This window comes from Hyperolius riggenbachi, chromosome 5 (genome assembly GCF_040937935.1).
Source record: "Hyperolius riggenbachi isolate aHypRig1 chromosome 5, aHypRig1.pri, whole genome shotgun sequence".
NCBI classification, from domain to species: Eukaryota; Metazoa; Chordata; class Amphibia; order Anura; family Hyperoliidae; genus Hyperolius; species Hyperolius riggenbachi.
Window position 1 is genome coordinate 448,604,706 of NC_090650.1, and position 23,821 is coordinate 448,628,526.

At 52.7% G+C, this 23,821-nt stretch overlaps 1 protein-coding gene across 13 annotated transcripts in view; it reads left to right on the top strand.

Annotated features, from left to right (window-relative positions):
• The window catches only part of SCRIB (scribble planar cell polarity protein), a 399,297-nt gene that overhangs the window by 140,563 nt on the left and 234,913 nt on the right, over window positions 1-23,821 (top strand). For 12 of the 13 annotated variants that reach the window (XM_068238215.1, XM_068238207.1, XM_068238205.1 and 9 more), the window contains exons 15-17: window positions 2,341-2,673; window positions 10,743-10,805; window positions 13,467-13,556. In XM_068238215.1, coding sequence (XP_068094316.1) covers window positions 2,341-2,673; window positions 10,743-10,805; window positions 13,467-13,556 — 486 coding nt within the window. The remainder of the gene's footprint in view (window positions 1-2,340; window positions 2,674-10,742; window positions 10,806-13,466; window positions 13,557-23,821) is intronic. The other variant, XM_068238211.1, reaches the window with a different exon arrangement.

Genomic DNA, 23,821 nt, shown 5'->3' on the forward strand with positions numbered 1-23,821 from the left:
ATAAACGGACAAATTGCTGTCGTAATTCAAAAATTATACAATTTATTGAATTACTCCCAATGAAAAAGTCGCAACGCGTTTCACGGGTATGGACCCGCTTCTTCAGGCAATAAAGGACAGGAGCAATACACTGGAAAATGACAGAGATACGTAACAACCATCAGAATACTATACGTGAAACAATTGTAAAAGGTCAGTGTGTTGTATATATACATAATCATTATAACATGGACAATCACAATATACATATATTATCATGCAGGTGCTAAATTTCATTATAACATTATCTCAGAAAGTAGCTAGTTATGAATAGTTCTATATATCTCAATTTTTGTAGGTGCCTATGTGTGTGGTAGTTCATTGTAGTGTATTGCTCCTGTCCTTTATTGCCTGAAGAAGCGGGTCCATACCCGTGAAACGCGTTGCGACTTTTTCATTGGGAGTGATTAAATAAATTGTATAATTTTTGAATTACGACAGCAATTTGTCCGTTTATGGTTGGCTGGTCCACCACCGCAACCAAAACAATTTTAAACTTTTTAACTACTTTTATCCTACCGGCGTCTCTGTACACCTTTGCGCATCCATGGTTTTCATGATGATGGACATCAGGGCCACGGGCCTGAAGTTGTTAAGTTCGGAGGCCACACACTAGGAACAGACTTCTAGTAGATTTCAGAATGAAAACTATTGGAAATCGATCTAAATGCATTATTGCACCATTAAATCCAATGCAACTCTATAGGCCATCCATCTACTGCCAGCAGCTGATCCACCTAGATCTTCCATCCTGTCAGATAGATCAAATGGCTCGATCGGGCGATTCTATAGAATCGATCAATGGCTGAAATGCACCAGTGTATGGGCACCTCAAGGCAGCAACAATTGAGGATCTTAATTACTGGCTGGTTGCAAAACCGAGTATGAAATAAACATTGCAGAAGCATGACACAGTACAATACGTAGCATAGGAATGTGATGGCTTTTGACCCCCCTCTTCACGCCGGATCAGTTCTGATCTGATTCCATTAATGTATGTGTGAAACAAGCCATACACTCACCAATTTCTCCCATTGATTTATGGCTGAATCAATCACTCAGATAGAATCGGTGAGAAATCGCTGCACCATTTGTCCAGATCAATCGACCAATCGAGTGATTTATGGGCGAATTCGCTCTGGGCAACGTCGCTGGATTGGGTTAATTGGTACGAATGGTAAATTTCGTGTCACCAGGCGGTGTATGGGGAGAATGTTGCTGGCATCGTCCTTTACACTGATGAGAAAGGCACTCTCGCCTGTCCACCACGCGGCCCCAGTCTCTGCTTCTCTGTGTGACGTAATACATGGGATAGACATGAGGGGGCTCTAGAGGACAGGAAGTGAAGAAGATGGAGTAGGGGGGGGGGGGCAGAAGTTTTTGACCAGTGTATAGCCAACTTAAGTGTTTCACTGGTTTTTGTTCAGTGTAATGCCTTGTTCACACCATGCAATCTCCCGTTAGACTGGCGCTCGATTCGATTATTTTTGACAGGTCCGATCTGAGTTCCGTATTGCAGTATAATAGGAGGTGTGGCTGGCAGAGGATTTCTGGGATGTGTAGTGTTCTCTGTATGCAAGTGAAACACACTATTTCAGTGATAGGCAAACTTGGCTCTACAGCTGTTAAAACGGACCCAAACCAAACATTTTTTTAATTCAGAATATTTAGTTGCAGCACTCTGACACCTACAAAGATAAATAAACACTCCTTCAAGCCTATGAGCATTTCAGTGCATGCTTTTTACCCTTCTCTTTTCATAACTAGGGTTATACAGGTGGCAGCCATTACTTCTGAGCTTAGTAGGAGGTTTTAGATCATGGGTGTGTTTGTCATCAGCTACCCTCCCTCACAGAGGCGTGGTCTATGTGACATCTCACACAGGCTGAGATCATCTCCCCTGTGACATCATCAGTAGCAGCCTGTGTTTTGTTTTTTATCTCCTCCACCAGTCTGCCGGATTCTGTCCCGGCAATATGAAAGGAAGGCAGGGGTTCCTCCAATAAATGTAAAATATTTTATATTTGTCATCATGCAGCTGAAAAAGGCTGCTATTTATTATTATAAGTTAGAAAATAGATTTTATTTCTGAAATCTTGTATTTTTAGTTTGGGTCCACTTTAAGGAACTACAAGTCCCACAATGCATTTGCCTTTATGAATCATGATTGTGGCTGTCAGACTCCCGCAATGCATTGTGGGACTTGAAGTTCCTTAACAGCTGGAGAGACAAGTTTGCCTATGACTGGATTAGGTATTGCACTTGGGGTTTCTCTCCCACCATCCTTCTCTCTTGTTGCAGCACTCGGTACACTTTGCCGAGGAGACGCTGGTGCACTGTGATGATGAAGATGATGACTTTGACGAGGACCGGGGATCTCCAGAGAAGAAGCGTCTGATCCGTAAAGATACTCCACACTACAAGAAACACTCCAAAATCACCAAGCTGCCAAATACAGAGGCCGTGGTGGCATTACTGCAGGGCCAGGCTGCCTGTGGACTCACAGAGGAGGAGGATGGGCCCCGCCTGGGGTATATGAGGCACTCACACGAAGCCGAGGATGAAGAAGAAGCAGACAAGTCCTGGGACCTGGACACCAGAGACGAGAGGACTAACGCTCAACAGAATGTCAAGGTACAAAAGTCTGCTTGATGCAGAGATATCTCAGCTGTCTATACTGTGTGCTGTGTGCACTGTACAGACAGGAAGGACAGCACAGAGCAATGATCAGACCGGATCTACAAGTCATGTGAGTAAAGCTGTCACACAGGGATGCAGAGATATCAGAGCTGGTGTACAGTGTATACAGTATAGACATGAACAGGAAGGACAGCACAGAGCAATGATCAGACCTGATCTACAAGTCATGTGAGTAAAGCTGTCACACAGGGATGCAGAGATATCACAGCTGGTGTACAGTGTATACAGTATAGACAGGAACAGGAAGGACAGCACAGAGCAATGATCAGGCCTGATCTGCAAGTCATGTGAGTAAAGCTGTCACACAGGGATGCAGAGATATTACAGCTGGTGTACAGTGTATACAGTATAGACAGGAACAGGGAGGACAGCACAGAGCAATGATCAGACCTGATCTACAAGTCATGTGAGTAAAGCTGTCACACAGGGATGCAGAGATATCACAGCTGGTGTACAGTGTATACAGTATAGACAGGAACAGGAAGGACAGCACAGAGCAATGATCAGACCTGATCTACAAGTCATGTGAGTAAAGCTGTCACACAGGAATGCAGAGATATCACAGCTGGTGTACAGTGTATACAGTATACAGCATAGACAGGAACAGGAAGGACAGCACAAAGCAATGATCAGACCGGATCTACAAGTCATGTGAGTAAATCTGTCACACAGGGATTCAGAGATATCAGCTGCTGTACAGTGTACATGATATGCAGTATAGGAAGGAACAGGAAGGACAGCACAGAGCAATGATCAGGCCTGATCTACAAGTCATGTGAGTAAAGCTGCCACACAGGGATGCAGAGATATCACAGCTGGTGTACAGTGTATACAGTATAGACAGGAACAGGAAGGACAGCACAGAGCAATGATCAGACCTGATCTACAAGTCATGTGAGTAAAGCTGTCACACAGGAATGCAGAGATATCACAGCTGGTGTACAGTGTATACAGTATACAGCATAGACAGGAACAGGAAGGACAGCACAAAGCAATGATCAGACCGGATCTACAAGTCATGTGAGTAAATCTGTCACACAGGGATTCAGAGATATCAGCTGCTGTACAGTGTACATGATATGCAGTATAGGAAGGAACAGGAAGGACAGCACAGAGCAATGATCAGGCCTGATCTACAAGTCATGTGAGTAAAGCTGCCACACAGGGATGCAGAGATATCACAGCTGGTGTACAGTGTATACAGTATAGACAGGAACAGGAAGGGCAGCACAGAGCAATATTCAGACGTGGTCTACAAGTCATGTGAGTAAAGCTGACACACAGAGATGCAGAGATATTACAGCTGGTGTAAAATGTATACAGTGTAGACAGGAACAGGAAGGACAGCACAGAGCAATGATCATACCTTATCTACAAGTCATGTGAGTAAAGTTGTCACACAAGGAATGCAGAGATATTTCGCAGCTGGTGTACAGTGTATACAGTATAGACAGGAACAGGAAGGGCAGCACAGAGCAATGATCAGACCTGATCTACAAGTCATATGAGTAAAGCTGTCACACAAGGATGCAGAGATATCCGAGCTGGTGTACAGTGCATACAGTACACAGTATAGACAGGCAGGAAGGACAGCACAGAGCAATGATCAGACCTGATCTACAAGTCATATGAGTAAAGCTGTCACACAGGGATGCAGAGATATCACAGCTGGTGTACAGTGCATACAGTATATAGTATAGACAGGAACAGGAAGGACAGCACAGAGCAATGATCAGACCTGATCTACAAGCCATGTGAGTGAAGCTGTCACACAGGGATGCAGAGATATCGCAGCTGGTGTACACAGTATAGACAGGAACAGGAATGACAGCACAGAGCAATAATCAGACCTGATCTACAAGTCATGTGAGTAAAGCTGTTACACAGGGATGCAGAGATATCACAGCTGGTGTACAGTGCATACAGTATACAGTATAGACAGAAACAGGAAGGACAGCACAGAGCAATGATCAGACCTGATCTACAAGCCATGTGAGTAAAGCTGCCACGCAGGGATGCAGAGATATCACAGCTGGTGTACAGTGTATAGACAGGAACAGGAAGGACAGCACAGAGCAATGATCACACATGATCTACAAGCCATGTGAGTAAAGCTGTCACACAGGGATGCAGAGATATCACAGCTGGTGTACAGTGTATACAGTATAGGAAGGGACAGGAAGGGCAGCACAGAGCAATGATCAAACCTGATTTACAAGTCATATGAGTAAAGCTGTCACACAGGGATGCAGAGATATCCGAGCTGGTGTACAGTGCATACAGTACACAGTATAGACAGGAACAGGAAGAACAGCACAGAGCAATAATCAGACCTGATCTACAAGCCATGTGAGTGAAGCTGTCACACAGGGATGCAGAGATATCGCAGCTGGTGTACACAGTATAGACAGGAACAGGAAGGACAGCACAGAGCAATAATCAGACCTGATCTACAAGCCATGTGAGTAAAGCTGCCACACAGGGATGCAGAGATATCACAGCTGGTGTACAGTGCATACAGTATATAGTATAGACAGGAACAGGAAGGACAGCACAGAGCAATGATCAGACCTGATCTACAAGTCATGTGAGTAAAGCTGCCACACAGGGATGCAGAGATATCACAGCTGGTGTACAGTGTATACAGTATAGACAGGAACAGGAAGCACAGCACAGAGCAATGATCAGACCTGATCTACAAGCCATGTGAGTAAAGCTGTCACACAGGGATGCAGAGATATCACAGCTGGTGTACAGTGTATACAGTATAGACAGGAACAGGAAGGACAGCAGAGAGCAATGATAAGACCTGATCTGCAAGTCATGTGAGTAAAGCTGTTACACAGGGATGCAGAGATATCACAGCTGGTGTACAGTGTATACAGTATAGACAGGAACAGGAAGGACAGCACAGAGCAATGATCAGACCTGATCTACAAGCCATGCGAGTAAAGCTGTCATACAGGGATGCAGAGATTGAAATACATAAATACACTGCATACTCTGATACCGCCAGTGAGTAATACAGTATATGACAATTACATTACATACTATGACACGGCAGTGGTTTGTTTGTAGTTTGAGTCTGTGGCGGAGGGAGAGAAGTCTGCTGGTGTCACCCCTTTCAGATCCCCTCTATCGCTCGCAGCTTTGCCATTAACGCAATACACGCAGCTTCTTTTGTCGCTTTCCCTGCTCAGACCATGAATTGGTTAAATAGGAATTGTACCCTGTGTGCCCTGCATTCTAAAGAATAACTCCGGGCTTATATAGAAAGCCAACTTCTAAAGAATAACCCCGGGCTTATATAGAAGGCCGACCTCTAAAGAATAACCCCGGGCTTATATAGAAAGGCGACCTCTAAAGAGTAACTCCGGGCTTATATAGAAAGCCGACCTCTAAAGAGTAACTCCGGGCTTATATAGAAAGCCGACCTCTAAAGAGTAACTCCGGGCTTATATAGAAAGGCCACCTCTAAAGAATAACCCCGGGCTTATATAGAAAGCCCACCTCTAAAGAATAACCCCGGGCTTATATAGAAAGCCCACCTCTAAAGAATAACTCCGGGCTTATATAGAAAGCCAACTTCTAAAGAATAACCCCGGGCTTATATAGAAAGGTGTCCTCTAAAGAATAACCCCAGGCTTATATAGAAAGCCAACTTCTAAAGAATAACCCCGGGCTTATATAGAAAGGTGTCCTCTAAAGAATAACCCCAGGCTTATATAGAAAGCCAACTTCTAAAGAATAACCCCGGGCTTATATAGAAAGCCCACCTCTAAAGAATAACCCCAGGCTTATATAGAAAGCCAACTTCTAAAGAATAACCCCGGGCTTATATAGAAGGCCGACCTCTAAAGAGTAACTCCGGGCTTATATAGAAAGGCGACCTCTAAAGAGTAACTCCGGGCTTATATAGAAAGCCGACCTCTAAAGAGTAACTCCGGGCTTATATAGAAAGGCGACCTCTAAAGAGTAACTCCGGGCTTATATAGAAAGGCCACCTCTAAAGAATAACCCCGGGCTTATATAGAAAGCCCACCTCTAAAGAATAACCCCGGGCTTATATAGAAAGCCCACCTCTAAAGAATAACTCCGGGCTTATATAGAAAGCCAACTTCTAAAGAATAACCCCGGGCTTATATAGAAGGCCGACCTCTAAAGAGTAACTCCGGGCTTATATAGAAAGGCGACCTCTAAAGAGTAACTCCGGGCTTATATAGAAAGCCGACCTCTAAAGAGTAACTCCGGGCTTATATAGAAAGGCGACCTCTAAAGAGTAACTCCGGGCTTATATAGAAAGGCCACCTCTAAAGAATAACCCCGGGCTTATATAGAAAGCCCACCTCTAAAGAATAACCCCGGGCTTATATAGAAAGCCCACCTCTAAAGAACAACCCCGGGCTTATATAGAAAGCCCACCTCTAAAGAATAACCCCGGGCTTATATAGAAAGCCCACCTCTAAAGAATAACCCCGGGCTTATATAGAAAGGCCACCTCTAAAGAATAACCCCGGGCTTATATAGAAGGCCGACCTCTAAAGAATAACCCCGGGCTTATATAGAAAGGCCACCTCTAAAGAATAACCCCGGGCTTATATAGAAATCCGACCTCTAAAGAATAACTCCGAGCTTATATAGAAAGCCCACCTCTAAAGAATAACCCCGGGCTTATATAGAAAGGTGACCTCTAAAGAATAACCCCGGGCCTATATAGAAAGGTGACCTCTAAAGAATAACCCCGGGCCTATATAGAAAGGCCAACCTCTAAAGAATAACCCCAGGTTTATATAGAAAGCCCTCCTCTAAAGAATAACCCCGGGCCTATATAGAAAGCCCACCTCTAAAGAATAACCCCGGGCTTATATAGAAAGCCGACCTCTAAAGAATAACCCTGGGCTTATATAGAAAGCCCACCTCTAAAGAATAACCCCGGGCTTATATAGAAAGTCTTCCTCTAAAGAATAACTCCGGGCTTATATAGAAAGTCTTCCTCTAAAGAATAACTCCGGGCTTATATAGAAAGTCTTCCTCTAAAGAATAACTCCGGGCTTATATAGAAAGTCTTCCTCTAAAGAATAACCCCGGGCTTATATAGAAAGTCTTCCTCTAAAGAATAACTCCGGGCTTATATAGAAAGCCAACCTCTAAAGAGTAACTCCGTGCTTATATAGAAAGGCCACCTCTAAAGAGTAACCCCGGGCTTATATAGAAATCCCACCTCTAAAGAATAACTCCGGACTTGTATAGAAAGGCCACCTCTAAAGAATATCCCCGGGCCTATATAGAAAGGCGACCTCTAAAGAATAACTCCGGGCTTATATAGAAAGCCCACCTCTAAAGAATAACCCCGGGCTTATATAGAAATCCGACCTCTAACGAATAACCCCGGGCTTATATAGAAAGGCCACCTCTAAAGAGTAACCCCGGGCTTATATAGAAAGCCGACCTCTAAAGAATAACCCCGGGCTTATATAGAAAGCCGACCTCTAAAGAATAACCCCGGGCTTATATAGAAAGCCGACCTCTAAAGAATAACTCCGGGCTTATATAGAAAGCCGACCTCTAAAGAATAACTCCGGGCCTATATAGAAAGCCGACCTCTAAAGAATAACCCCAGGCTTATATAGAAAGGCGACCTCTAAAGAATAACCCCGGGCTTATATAGAAGGCCGACCTCTAAAGAATAACCCCGGGCTTATATAGAAATCCCACCTCTAAAGAGTAACCCCGGGCTTATATAGAAAGCCGACCTCTAACGAATAACCCCGGGCTTATATAGAAAGTCCTCCTGCTGAATAGACTTCATTACCACTCTCCCACATGCGATCCCCTCTGCAGTCACACAACACTCACACATTGTGCCATCCAATCACGTCTTGTGAAAGAGATTCCTCTATGTCCTGATATACATGACAAACATTCCATTTCCCAACACTGTCACTATTACCGAGGATGTGACAGCAAAGGATGGAGATAACAAGGCTCCAGGAATTCATCACTAGATGCAGCTTTATCTTCAAATAGGTGCCCTTCCCGCAGACAGTACCCCCCCCCCTACCCTCCCTGCAGTGCCCTTCCCCCCAGTGCCCTTCCCGCAGACAGTGCCCCCCCCCCCCCCCTACCCCTACCCTCCCTGCAGTGCCCTTCCCCCCAGTGCCCTTCCCGCAGACAGTACCCCCCCCCTACCCTCCCTGCAGTGCCCTTCCCCCCAGTGCCCTTCCCGCAGACAGTGCCCCCCCCCCCTACCCCTACCCTCCCTGCAGTGCCCTTCCCCCCAGTGCCCTTCCCGCAGACAGTACCCCCCCCCCTACCCCTTCCCTCCCTGCAGTGCCCTTCCCCCCAGTGCCCTTCCCGCAGACAGTGCCCCCCCCCCCCTACCCCTACCCTCCCTGCAGTGCCCTTCCCCCCCAGTGCCCTTCCCGCAGACAGTACCCCCCCCCTACCCCTTCCCTCCCTGCAGTGCCCTTCCCCCCAGTGCCCTTCCCGCAGACAGTGCCCCCACCCCTACCCCTTCCCTCCCTGCAGTGCCCTTCCCCCCAGTGCCCTTCCCGCAGACAGTACCCCCCCCCTACCCTCCCTGCAGTGCCCTTCCCCCCAGTGCCCTTCCCGCAGACAGTACCCCCCCATCCCTTCCCCCCCTGCAGTGCCCTTCACGCAGGCAGTACCCCCCCATCCCTTCCCCCCCTGCAGTGCCCTTCCCCCCAGTGCCCTTCCCGCAGACAGTACCCCCCCCTACCCCTTCCCTCCCTGCAGTGCCCTTCCCCCCAGTGCCCTTCCCGCAGACAGTACCCCCCCCTACCCCTTCCCTCCCTGCAGTGCCCTTCCCCCCAGTGCCCTTCCCGCAGACAGTACCCCCCCATCCCTTCCCCCCCTGCAGTGCCCTTCACGCAGGCAGTGATCCCTTCTTGCAGTCAACTCTTCCCATAGTTCCCCTCCTGCAGTGATCACTTCAACCCTTTCCGCAGTGCCCCTTCCGCAGTTATTTATTCTTGCAGTCATCCTTTCCCACAGGGCCCCTCCCTGCAGTGCCCCTCCCTGCAGTGGCCCTCCCTGCAGTGCCCCTCCCCACAGCCCCTCCCCACCATGCCCCTCCCCGCAGTGCCCCTCCCCGCAGTACCCCTCCCTGCAGTGCTTCTCCCCACAGCCCCTCCCCGCCATGCCCCTCCCCGCCATGCCTCTCCCCGGAGTTCCCCTCCCAGCAGTGCCCCTCCCCGGAGTTCCCCTCCCAGCAGTGCCCCTCCCCGCAGTACCCCTTCCAGCAGTGCTTCTCCCCACCATGCCCCTCCCAGCAGTGCCCCTCCCAGCAGTGCCCCTCCCAGCAGTGCCCCTCCCCGCAGTTCCCTTCCCAGCAGTGCCCCTCCCCGCAGTACCCCTCCCAGCAGTGCTTCTCCCCACCATGCCCCTCCCAGCAGTGCCCCTCCCTGCATATGCAGGAGGCTTTGTAAAATAAAACTAGGATGGAATGAGCACAAATATTGTTTAGTTGAGGTTCTTCCTTAGGGGTGACTCTACCCAAAATTAATATTTCAGTTTTCGGTGGATGCCGTTGAGTTAAACCACATAATGTTCTCTTAGGGCTTGAAGGATGTAGATCTTTTTGCTTCAGGTCCATGCCTGGCCAGCAGTTGTAGCTCCGGTGGTGGGATCTCGCTCTAGCTTTAACCCTGTAGACATAGAAGCACTCTGTGTTAGGCAGGATCATACATATCACTCGGAGGAGGAGCATAAGTAGACATGATATGGGGAGATCTCACTGCTTCAGCCACCAGCAGGGTCCACCACACGGACACAGCACATGGCTGATACCACCATACTCTGGATGTAATGTAGAGACACTACTTGTGGATAATGAGCTGGGATCTCTTCCCCTCGGAGGACACACCAGAGAGGTGGGTCAATGGTGTTGGGTGTTTTTGTTAATTTTTGCTCCACTAATCCGCATGCTTCCTGTCTCTCCTTCTCTGTCTTCCTCTGTCTCTGCTGGACCTTCCTCCTAACAGGGTGTGTCGTTTGATCCTGTGAATAATCTTCTGATTGAGCCTGCAAGGATAGAGGAGGAAGAGGTGTGTACCGCGGCTTGGCGCTCTCTGTCCCGCCTCTGCTTCTCCACCTTCTCTTCACCCTTCTCTGAAATCACTCAACCAATCAAGCACCTTCCTCCCTTCCAGCTCCTCCCCCATTCTCTGGTGACAGCGCTGCTTCATGTCTGTCCCTCACTCTCGCCAGCTTATCAGGAGGCTCCGCCCTGAGGACCCCTGTCCCTCCCTATAAGGAAGAGAGTGCTGAATTACGTGCGGCTGTACAAACGTCTGCAGATTGGGATTGTAATGTCTGATTGGTTGCCCTGCAAGCTGCAGACATTTGTACAACATCTGCATAAAACATGCATCCTCCTGAAATTATTACCACATCAATGAGATGCAAACTATTCAGACTTGATGCAGGATTATGCAAATTCTGTATGCAAATTTATGCAGCTTGAGAATGGTCCAACCGAGTTCCACGTTAGCAGGATTTGATTTGGGGCAATTTCAAACTGCTGCATTTGCATACAGAATTTGCATAATCCTGAATCAACTCTGAACTATTTGCATGTGATTGACCATCTTTGATTTCTGGTGTTCAGTCGCACTCTGTAGAGATCCCCTCTAATGGTGAGCTGATGAGCGCTATCCGGAACTAGAAACACTGAAGTGTTCAATGCTGCTAATAAAGGGAAACCTATACTGTACCACCCTCTCCTCCCTCACTAAGCTGCTCCCATTGGCTGACAGTCACTGGACCAGATATCACATGACTAGACACGGTGACCAATCAGAGCAGCTTAGTGACTAAGAAGAGGCGGGAACAAGAGCCTCGTTACACAGATACCATCTGTAATGTCATCACCAGACTGCCATGTGACTGATTATACAGATACCGTCTGTGATGTCATCACCAGACTGCCATGTGACTGGTTACACAGATACCGTCTGTGATGTCATCACCAGACTGCCATGTGACTGATTATACAGATACCGTCTGTGATGTCATCACCAGACTGCCATGTGGTTGTGCAGATGTTAGTTCTTTGAATAAATTAAGCTGTAATTGTTGGTAGATAACTAATAAGTGCAATGTACATGTCTGCCCCTGGGTGATGTAGCCACCTTCTACACGATCCTAATAGTCTTCCTGTCACTACACCAATGGGCTGTCACCACACTGCCCCCCCCCCCCAACTGCTAGGTGAATCCGTGCTGTAGCCAGTAGACTGCTTCCCCCCCCAACTGCTAGATGGCGCTGTGTTGTAGCCAGAAGACTGCTTCCCTTCCCAACTGCTAGATGGCGCTGTGTTGTAGCTAGTAGACTGCTTCCCCCCCCCAACTGCTAGATGGCGCTGTGTTGTAGCCAATAGACTGCTTCCCCCTCCAACTGCTAGATGGCGCTGTGTTGTAGCTAGTAGACTGCTTCCCTTCCCAACTGCTAGATGGCGCTGTGTTGTAGCCAGTAGAATCTTTTAGATGGCGCTGTGCTGTACACAGAGGACTGCTTCCCCCTCCATGTGCTAGGTGGCGCTGTGCTGTAGGTAGAAGAGATCTTCCCCCTTCATTTGTTGAAGGGAACCTTCACTCAAAAAAAAAAAAAGTGTGACTTACCTGGTTCATCTACCAGCCCCCTGCAGCCACCCTGTGCCCTCGCAGTCACTCATGGCTCCTCCGGTCCCCCACCGCTAGCTAGTTTCATTTTTGGCGACTCTTGAGTCGGCGGGCCGCTATGCGTGCCTTTGGAAGCATTCCTGCTGGTGCAAGAAGCTATCGCGGACATTAACGTAAATTTTTATGCGTTACACATTTAACGCGTACACATGTTAATGTCCACAGAAGCTTCGTGCACCAGCGGGAATGCGTGCAAAGGTACGCGTTTCGGCCCAAAAACGAAACTAGCTGGTGGAGGGGGATCGGAGGAGCCTTGAGTGACTGCGAGGGCACAGGGTGGGCTGCAGGGGGCTGGTAGATTTCCCAAGTAAGTGAAAATCTTTTTTTTTTTTTTTTTTTTTTTTTGAGTTAAGGTTCCCTTTAGGTGGCGCTGGAAGGAGACCCGCACGCAAGCACATTACACACACTGTACACCCACACTCACACACACTGTACACACACTGTTTATACACACCACACACACACACACCCTGTACACACGCACACACGTACACACCCTGTATACGCGCACACAAGTACACACTCTGCACACACGTACACACACTGTACACACACACACACACACACACACACCCTGTACACACGTACACACCCTGTATACGCGCACACAAGTACACACTCTGCACACACGTATACACACTGTACACACGCACGCAAGCACACTACACGCTACACACACCATACACACTACACACACCACGCACGCATGCATTCACCCCCCCCCCCTCTTTACATTTCATATGTCTATACTTCTAGCTTTTATCTTATGTGACATGCGTGTGCCACCCTGCCCCTCCCCCACACACATTTTTTTTCCCGTTTCCCTCTTGTTGTCTTTTGTGACGTGTCGTTCCCCTTCATGTGCTATGTGACATGCGTGTGTGTGTTCTGTCCACTTGCATATTTCCTGACGGTGCGGTTCTAGTGATGTTATAGTTCATGGACTGCAGTGGGTGTGGTTTCATTTGATTGCCCCTCCCCCCACTTGCTCCTGTTAGGATAATGTGCTTTGTGTTGTCATTTCAGCTCACCCTCTCCATCTTGCGACAGACTGGCGGACTGGGCATCAGCATCGCGGGGGGCAAAGGCTCCACCCCCTACAAGGGAGACGATGAGGTAAGAGCACCATATACCACACCTCCCTGCTGACCTGTAATGTGGGAGTAGGGAGTGTTTAGGCAGGAGGCCGGCAGAAGCCACACCTCCCTGCTGACCTGTAATGTGAGAGTAGGGAGTGTGCAGGCAGGAGGGCGGCAGAAGCCACACCTCCCTGCTGACTGGTAATGTGGGAGTAGGGAGTGTGTAGGCAGGAGGCAGGCAGAAGCCACACCTCCCTGCTGACCTGTAATGTGGGAGTAGGGAGTGTGCAGGCAGGAGGCGTGCAGAAGCCACACCTCCCTGCTGACTGGAAATGTGGGAGTAGGGAGTGTGCAGGCAGGAGGCGTGCAGAAGCCACACCTCCCTGCTGACTAGAAATGTGGGAGTAGGGAGTGTGCAGGCAGGAGCCCTGCAGAAGCCACACCTCCCTGCTGACTGGTAATGTGGGAGTAGGGAGTGTGCAGGCAGGAGGCGTGCAGAAGCCACACCTCCCTGCTGACCTGTTATGTGGGAGTAGGGAGTGTGCAGGCAGGAGCCCTGCAGAAGCCACACCTCCCTGCTGACTGGAAATGTGGGAGTAGGGAGTGTGCAGGCAGGAGGCCGGCAGAAGCCACACCTCCCTGCTGACCTGTAATGTGGGAGTAGGGAGTGTGCAGGCAGGAGGCGTGCAGAAGCCACACCTCCCTGCTGACCTGTAATGTGGGAGAAGGGAGTGTGCAGGCAGGAGGCGTGCAGAAGCCACACCTCCCTGCTGACCTGTAATGTGGGAGTAGGGAGTGTGCAGGCAGGAGGCCGGCAGAAGCCACACCTCCCTGCTGACCTGTAATGTGGGAGTAGGGAGTGTGCAGGCAGGAGGCGTGCAGAATCCATACCTCCCTGCTGACCTGTAATGTGAGAGTAGGGAGTGTGCAGGCAGGAGGCGTGCAGAAGCCACACCTCCCTGCTGACCTGTAATGTGGGAGTAGGGAGTGTGCAGGCAGGAGGCCGGCAGAAGCCACACCTCCCTGCTGACCTGTAATGTGAGAGTAGGGAGTGTGCAGGCAGGAGGGCGGCAGAAGCCACACCTCCCTGTTGACTGGTAATGTGGGAGTAGGGAGTGTGTAGGCAGGAGGCAGGCAGAAGCCACACCTCCCTGCTGACCTGTAATGTGGGAGTAGGGAGTGTGCAGGCAGGAGGCGTGCAGAAGCCACACCTCCCTGCTGACTAGAAATGTGGGAGTAGGGAGTGTGCAGGCAGGAGCCCTGCAGAAGCCACACCTCCCTGCTGACTGGTAATGTGGGAGTAGGGAGTGTGCAGGCAGGAGGCGTGCAGAAGCCACACCTCCCTGCTGACCTGTTATGTGGGAGTAGGGAGTGTGCAGGCAGGAGCCCTGCAGAAGCCACACCTCCCTGCTGACTGGAAATGTGGGAGTAGGGAGTGTGCAGGCAGGAGGCCGGCAGAAGCCACACCTCCCTGCTGACCTGTAATGTGGGAGTAGGGAGTGTGCAGGCAGGAGCCCTGCAGAAGCCACACCTCCCTGCTGACTGGAAATGTGGGAGTACGGAGTGTGCGGGCAGGAGGCCGGCAGAAGCCACACCTCCCTGCTAACCCGTGGTGTGGGAGTAGGGAGTGTGCAGGCAGGAGGCGTGCAGAAGCCACACCTCCCTGCTGACCTGTAATGTGGGAGTAGAGAGTGTGCAGGCAGGAGGCGTTCAGAAGCCACACCTCCCGGCTGACCTATAATGTGGGAGTAGGGAGTGTGCAGGCAGGAGGCCGGCAGAAGCCACACCTCCCTGCTGACCTGTGGTGTGGAAGTAGGGAGTGTGCAGGCAGGAGGCCGGCAGAAGCCACACCTCTCTGCTGACCTGTAATGTGGGAGTAGGGAGTGTGTAGGCAGGAGGCCGGCAGAAGCCACACCTCCCTGCTGACCTGTAATGTGGGAGTAGGGAGTGTGCAGGCAGGAGGCGTGCAGAAGCCACACCTCCCTGCTGACTGGAGATGTGGGACTAGGGAGTGTGCAGGCAGGAGGCGTGCAGAAGCCACACCTCCCTGCTGACCTGTGGTGTGGGAGTAGGGAGTGTGTAGGCAGGAGGCCGGCAGAAGCCACACCTCCCTGCTGACCTGTAATGTGGGAGTAGAGCGTGTGCAGACAGGAGGCGTGCAGAAGCCACACCTCCCTGCTGACCTATAATGTGGGAGTAGGGAGTGTGCAGGCAGGAGGCGTGCAGAAGCCACTCCTCCCTGCTGACCTGTGGTGTGGGAGTAGGGAGTGTGCAGGCAGGAGCCCTGCAGAAGCCACACCTCCCTTCTGACCTGTAATGTGGGAGTAGGGAGTGTGCAGGCATGAGGCTGGCAGAAGCCACACCTCCCCGCTGACCTGTAATGTGGGAGTAGGGAGTGTGCAGGCAGGAGGCGTGCAGAAGCCACACCTCCCTGCTCACCCGTGGTGTGGGAGTAGGGAGTGTGCAGGCAGGAGGCGTGCAGAAGCCACACCTCCCTGCTGACCTGTAATGTGGGAGTAGAGAGTGTGCAGGCAGGAGGCCGGCAGAAGCCACACCTCCCTGCTGACCTGTGGTGTGGGAGTAGGGAGTGTGCAGGCAGGATGACGGCAGAAGCCACACCTTCCTGCTGACCTATAATGTGGGAGTAGGGAGTGTGCAAGCAGGAGGGCGGCAGAAGCCACACCTCCCTGCTGACCTGTAATGTGGGAGTAGGGAGTGTGTAGGCAGGAGGCCGGCAGAAGCCACACCTCCCTGCTGACCTGTAATGTGGGAGTAGGGAGTGTGCAGGCAGGAGGCATGCAGAAGCCACACCTCCCTGCTGACTGGAAATGTAGGAGTAGGGAGTGTGCAGGCAGGAGGCGTGCAGAAGCCACACCTCCCTGCTGACCTGTGGTGTGGGAGTAGGGAGTTTGCAGGCAGGAGGCCGGCAGAAGCCACACCTCCCTGCTGACCTGTAATGTGGGAGTAGAGAGTGTGCAGACAGGAGGCGTGCAGAAGCCACACCTCCCGGCTGACCTATAATGTGGGAGTAGGGAGTGTGCAGGCAGGAGGCGTGCAGAAGCCACACCTCCCTGCTGACTGGAAATGTGGGAGTAGGGAGTGTGCAGGCAGGAGGCTTGCAGAAGCCACACCTCCCTGCTGACCTGTAATGTGGGAGTAGGGAGTGTGCAGGCAGGAGGCGTGCAGAAGCCACACCTCCCTGCTGACCTGTAATGTGGGAGTACGGAGTGTGCAGGCAGGAGGCGTGCAGAAGCCACACCTCCCTGCTGACCTGTGGTGTGGGAGAAGGGAGTGTGCAGGTAGGAGGTTGGCAGAAGCCACACCTCCCTGCTGGCCTGTAATGTGGGAGTAGGGAGTGTGCAAGCAGGAGGCCGGCAGAAGCCACACCTAGCTGCTGACCTGTGGTGTGGGAAGAGGGAGTGAGTAGGCAGGAGTCCTGCTGAAGCCACATCTCTCTTCTGATACGTGGTGTGGGAGTAGGGAGAGTGCAGGCAGGAAGCGTGCAGAAGCCACACCTCCCTGCTGACCTGTGGTGTGAGAGTAGGGAGTGCGCAGGCAGGAGGCGTGCAGAAGCCACACCTCCCTGCTGACCTGTAATGTGGGAGTAGGGAGTGCGCAGGCAGGAGGCTGGCAGAAGCCACACCTCCCTGCTGACCTGTAATGTGGGAGTAGGGAGTGTGCAGGCAGGAGGCGTGCAGAAGCCACACCTCCCTGCTGACCTGTAATGTGGGAGTAGGGAGTGTGCAGGCAGGAGGCGTGCAGAAGCCACACCTCCCTGCTGACCTGTAATGTGGGAGTAGGGAGTGTGCAGGCAGGAGGCGTGCAGAAGCCACACCTCCCCGCTGATCTGTAATGTGGGAGTAGGGAGTGTGCAGGCAGGAGCTCTGCTGAAGCCAAACCTCCCCGCTGACCTGTAATGTGGGAGTAGGGAGTGTGCAGGCAGGAGGCGTGCAGAAGCCACACCTCCCTGCTGACCTGTAATGTGGGAGTAGGGAGTGTGCAGGCAGGAGGCGTGCAGAAGCCACACCTCCCTGCTGACCTGTAATGTGGGAGTAGGGAGTGGGCAGGCAGGAGGCGTGCAGAAGCCACACCTCCCTGCTGACCTGTAATGTGGGAGTAGGGAGTGGGCAGGCAGGAGGCGTGCAGAAGCCACACCTCCCTGCTGACCTGTAATGTGGGAGTAGGGAGTGTGCAGGCAGGAGGCGTGCAGAAGCCACACCTGCCTGCTGACCTGTAATGTGGGAGTAGGGAGTGGGCAGGCAGGAGGCGTGCAGAAGCCACACCTGCCTGCTGACCTGTAATGTGGGAGTAGGGAGTGGGCAGGCAGGAGGCGTGCAGAAGCCACACCTCCCTGCTGACCTGTAATGTGGGAGTAGGGAGTGTGCAGGCAGGAGGCGTGCAGAAGCCACACCTCCCCGCTGACCTGTAATGTGGGAGTAGGGAGTGTGCAGGCAGGAGGCGTGCAGAAGCCACACCTCCCCGCTGACCTGTAATGTGGGAGTAGGGAGTGTGCAGGCAGGAGGCGTGCAGAAGCCACACCTCCCTGCTGACCTGTAATGTGGGAGTCGGGAGTGTGCAGGCAGGAGGCGTGCAGAAGCCACACCTCCCCGCTGATCTGTAATGTGGGAGTAGGGAGTGTGCAGGCAGGAGGCGTGCAGAAGCCACACCTCCCTGCTGACCTGTAATGTGGGAGTAGGGAGTGTGCACGCAGGAGGCGTGCAGAAGCCACACCTCCCTGCTGACCTGTGGTGTGGGAGTAGGGAGTGTGCAGGCAGGAGGCGTGCAGAAGCCACACCTCCCTGCTGACCTGTAATGTGGGAGTAGGGAGTGTGCAGGCAGGAGGCGTGCAAAAGCCACACCTCCCTGCTGACCTGTAATGTGGGAGTAGGGAGTGTGCAGGCAGGAGGCCGGCAGAAGCCACACCTCCCTGCTGACCTGTAATGTGGGAGTAGGGAGTGTGCAGGCAGGAGGCGTGCAGATGCCACACCTCCCCGCTGACCTGTAATGTGGGAGTAGGGAGTGTGCAGGCAGGAGGCGTGCAGAAGCCCCACTGATCTGTAATGTGGGAGTAGGGAGTGTGCAGGCAGGAGCTCTGCTGAAGCCACACCTCCCCGCTGATCTGTAATGTAGGAGTAGGGAGTGTGCAGGCAGGAGGCGTGCAGAAGCCACACCTCCCTGCTGACCTGTGGTGTGGGAGTAGGGAGTTTGCTGGCAGGAGGCCGGCAGAAGCCACACCTCCCTTCTGACCTGTAATGTGGGAGTAGAGAGTGTGCAGACAGGAGGCGTGCAGAAGCCACACCTCCCGGCTGACCTATAATGTGGGAGTAGGGAGTGTGCAGGCAGGAGACGTACAGAAGCCACACCTCCCTGCTGACTGGAAATGTGGGAGTAGGGAGTGTGCAGGCAGGAGGCTTGCAGAAGCCACACCTCCCTGCTGACCTTCAATGTGGGAGTAGGGAGTGTGCAGGCAGGAGGCGTGCAGAAGCCACACCTCCCTGCTGACCTGTAATGTGGGAGTAGGGAGTGTGCAGGCAGGAGGCGTGCAGAAGCCACACCTCCCTGCTGACCTGTAATGTGGGAGTAGGGAGTGTGCAGGCAGGAGGCGTGCAGAAGCCACACCTCCCCGCTGATCTGTAATGTGGGAGTAGGGAGTGAGCAGGCAGGAGCTCTGCTGAAGCCACACCTCCCCGCTGATCTGTAATGTGGGAGTAGGGAGTGTGCAGGCAGGAGGCGTGCAGAAGCCACACCTCCCTGCTGACCTGTGGTGTGGGAGTAGGGAGTGTGCAGGCAGGAGGCGTGCAGAAGCCACACCTCCCCGCTGACCTGTAATGTGGGAGTAGGGAGTGTGCAGGCAGGAGGCGTGCAGAAGCCCCACTGATCTGTAATGTGGGAGTAGGGAGTGTGCAGGCAGGAGGCGTGCAGAAGCCCCACTGATCTGTAATGTGGGAGTAGGGAGTGTGCAGGCAGGAGGCGTGCAGAAGCCCCACTGATCTGTAATGTGGGAGTAGGGAGTGTGCAGGCAGGAGCTCTGCTGAAGCCACACCTCCCCGCTGATCTGTAATGTGGGAGTAGGGAGTGTGCAGGCAGGAGGCGTGCAGAAGCCACACCTCCCTGCTGACTGGAAATGTGGGAGTAGGGAGTGTGCAGGCAGGAGGCGTGCAGAAGCCACACCTCCCTGCTGACCTGTGGTGTGGGAGTAGGGAGTTTGCTGGCAGGAGGCCGGCAGAAGCCACACCTCCCTGCTGACCTGTAATGTGGGAGTAGAGAGTGTGCAGACAGGAGCCGTGCAGAAGCCACACCTCCCCGCTGATCTGTAATGTGGGAGTAGGGAGTGTGCAGGCAGGAGGCGTGCAGAAGCCACACCTCCCTGCTGACCTGTAATGTGGGAGTAGGGAGTGTGCAGGCAGGAGGCGTGCAGAAGCCACACCTCCCTGCTGACCTGTGGTGTGGGAGTAGGGAGTGTGCAGGCAGGAGGCGTGCAGAAGCCACACCTCCCTGCTGACCTGTAATGTGGGAGTAGGGAGTTTGCAGGCGGGAGCTCTGCTGAAGCCACACCTCCCCGCTGACCTGTAATGTGGGAGTAGGGAGTGTGCAGGCAGGAGGCGTGCAAAAGCCACACCTCCCTGCTGACCTGTAATGTGGGAGTAGGGAGTGTGCAGGCAGGAGGCGTGCAGAAGCCACACCTCCCTGCTGACCTGTAATGTGGGAGTAGGGAGTGTGCAGGCAGGAGGCGTGCAGAAGCCACACCTCCCCGCTGACCTGTAATGTGGGAGTAGGGAGTGTGCAGGCAGGAGGCGTGCAGAATCCATACCTCCCTGCTGACCTGTGGTGTGGGAGAAGGGAGTGTGCAGGCAGGAGGTTGGCAGAAGCCACACCTCCCTGCTGGCCTGTAATGTGGGAGTAGGGAGTGTGCAAGCAGGAGGCCGGCAGAAGCCACACCTAGCTGCTGACCTGTGGTGTGGGAATAGGGAGTGAGTAGGCAGGAGGCGTGCAGAAGCCACACTTCCCTGCTGACCTGTGGTGTGGGAGTAGGGAGTGAGTAGGCAGGAGTCCTGCTGAAGCCACATCTCTCTTCTGATACGTGGTGTGGGAGTAGGGAGAGTGCAGGCAGGAAGCGTGCAGAAGCCACACCTCCCTGCTGACCTGTGGTGTGGGAGTAGGGAGTGCGCAGGCAGGAGGCTGGCAGAAGCCACACCTCCCTGCTGGCCTGTAATGTGGGAGTAGGGAGTTTGCAAGCAGGAGGCCGGCAGAAGCCACACCTAGCTGCTGACCTGTGGTGTGGGAATAGGGAGTGAGTAGGCAGGAGGCGTGCAGAAGCCACACCTCCCTGCTGACCTGTGGTGTGGGAGTAGGGAGTGCGCAGGCAGGAGGCTGGCAGAAGCCACACCTCCCTGCTGACCTGTAATGTGGTAGTAGGGAGTGTGCAGGCAGGAGGCGTGCAGAAGCCACACTTCCCTGCTGACCTGTAATGTGGGAGTAGGGAGTGTGCAGGCAGGAGGCGTGCAGAAGCCACACCTCCCTGCTGACCTGTATTGTGGGAGTAGGGAGTGTGCAGGAAGGAGGCGTGCAGAAGCCACACCTCCCTGCTGACCTGTAATGTGGGAGTAGGGAGTGTGCAGGCAGTAGGCGTGCAGAAGCCACACCTCCCTGCTGACCTGTAATGTGGGAGTAGGGAGTGTGCAGGCAGGAGGCGTGCAGAAGCCACACCTCCCCGCTGATCTGTAATGTGGGAGTAGGGAGTGAGCAGGCAGGAGCTCTGCTGAAGCCACACCTCCCCGCTGATCTGTAATGTGGGAGTAGGGAGTGTGCAGGCAGGAGGCGTGCAGAAGCCACACCTCCCTGCTGACCTGTAATGGGGGAGTAGGGAGTGTGCAGGCAGGAGGCGTGCAGAAGCCACAACTGCCTGCTGATCTGTAATGTGGGAGTAGGGAGTGTGCAGGCAGGAGGCGTGCAGAAGCCACACCTCCCCGCTGACCTGTAATGTGGGAGTAGGGAGTGTGCAGGCAGGAGGCGTGCAGAAGCCACACCTCCCCGCTGACCTGTAATGTGGGAGTAGGGAGTGTGCAGGCAGGAGGCGTGCAGAAGCCACACCTCCCTGCTGACCTGTAATGTGGGAGTCGGGAGTGTGCAGGCAGGAGGCGTGCAGAAGCCACACCTCCCCGCTGATCTGTAATGTGGGAGTAGGGAGTGTGCAGGCAGGAGCTCTGCTGAAGCCACACCTCCCCGCTGATCTGTAATGTGGGAGTAGGGAGTGTGCAGGGAGGAGCCCTGCTGAAGCCACACCTCCCAGCTTGTACAACAGTGTAAATTAACACACCACACGCCATTAATGTTTGATCTGCTGGCAACAAGAGTGAGTACAGCCCTAAGTGAGGAATGTCAATATTCTGCCCAAAGTGCCAATATGGATGCATCTCTCTTGGGCATGGAGGTCACTAGAGCGTCACAGGAGCCGCTGGAATCCTCCTCCCCTCCTCCATGGTGAAGCTGGGAGATGTTAGAGACCTTCCCCCTCCTCCATGGTGAAGCTGAGGGATGTTAGAGACCTTCCCCCTCCTCCATGGTGAAGCTGAAGGATGTTAGAGACCTTCCCCCTCCTCCATGGTGAAGCTGGGGGGATGTTGGAGACCTTCCCCCTCCTCCGTGGTGAAGCTGGGGGATGTTAGAGACCTTCCCCCTCCTCCATGGTGAAGCTGAAGGATGTTAGAGACCTTCCCCCTCCTCCATGGTGAAGCTGGGGGGATGTTAGAGACCTTCCCCCTCCTCCACCTTCGGTTTTAGGAAACAGATGCCCAATAGGGTTTATGTCCGGAGACATGCTAAGTAGCAATTGCTCAGTGAGGGTAGCCTAGTCTACCCAGCAGCAACAATCCTGGGGTCTGAAGCACAGTGTCAGTTATCCCCAAGATGCCCCTCCAGAATGGGGCAATTAGTGGACATGCCTAGAAGATATGTATGAAAGTTCCGAGCTCCACCAACCATCTCTCGCATCGATCTAGTTGTCCTCTCGCTCTGTGCATACGTTCAGGCCTGAGAGAAACTCCTCTGTGGAGAAATCCCTATCTGACATTACCATTGTGGGCAATTCTATTTTGTCCCAGTCATCCCTGTCAAGGTCATGGCGTCGGCGGACCAATTATGGAAGTATTTATCCAATTTAGAGCTATCTAATAATGTAAGTTATCCCTTCACCCTCTACAGCAATGCTGCCAGCACTCATACGTCTATTTGCAGAAGACGACCTCTGGATATGATGCTGACCGTGTGCACTTGACCTCTTTGGTTAGGCCTGTCCTGTTACACTGCTGTATGGTCTTGGCCACCATGCTGCAGCTCAGTGTCAGGGCAATGGCAATCATAGCCTAGGCCATCTTATGTAGAGCAACTATTCTTCTATAAGCTCTCTGCCATGAGCAGCCATGCTGAGCTTCCAGTGACCAGGTGTATCGTAACACACCACCTGCTCCCCAGTCACACCTGAGACCTTGTAACACTAACCAGTCACATGACCCTGGGAGGGAAAATGTCTGATTGGGCAGAATTCCTCTATAAGCTCCTCAGAGAGTTCTCTGCCATGAGGAGCCATGCTGAGCTTCCAGTGACCAGTATGAGAGAGTGTGAGAGTGATAACACCAAATGTAACACACCTCCTGCTCCCCAGTCACACCTGAGACCTTGTAACACTAACCAGTCACATGACCCCGGGAGGGAAAATGTCTGATTGGGCAGAATTCTTCTATAAGCTCCTCAGAGAGTTCTCTGCCATGAGGAGCCATGCTGAGCTTCCAGTGACCAGTATGAGAGAGTGTGAGAGTGATAACACCAAATGTAACACACCTCCTGCTCCCCAGTCACACCTGAGACCTTGTAACACTAACCAGTCACATGACCCCGGGAGGGAAAATGTCTGATTGGGCAGAATTCTTCTATAAGCTCCTCAGAGAGTTCTCTGCCATGAGGAGCCATGCTGAGCTTCCAGTGACCAGTATGAGAGAGTGTGAGAGTGATAACACCAAATGTAACACACCTCCTGCTCCCCAGTCACACCTGAGACCTTGTAACACTAACCAGTCACATGATCCCAGGGAGGGAAAATGTCTGATTGGGCAGAATTCTTCTATAAGCTCCTCAGAGAGTTCTCTGCCATGAGGAGCCATGCTGAGCTTCCAGTGACCAGTATGAGAGAGTGTGAGAGTGATAACACCAAATATAACACACCTCCTGCTCCCCAGTCACACCTGAGACCTTGTAACACTAACCAGTCACATGACCCCAGGGAGGGAAAATGTCTGATTGGGCAGA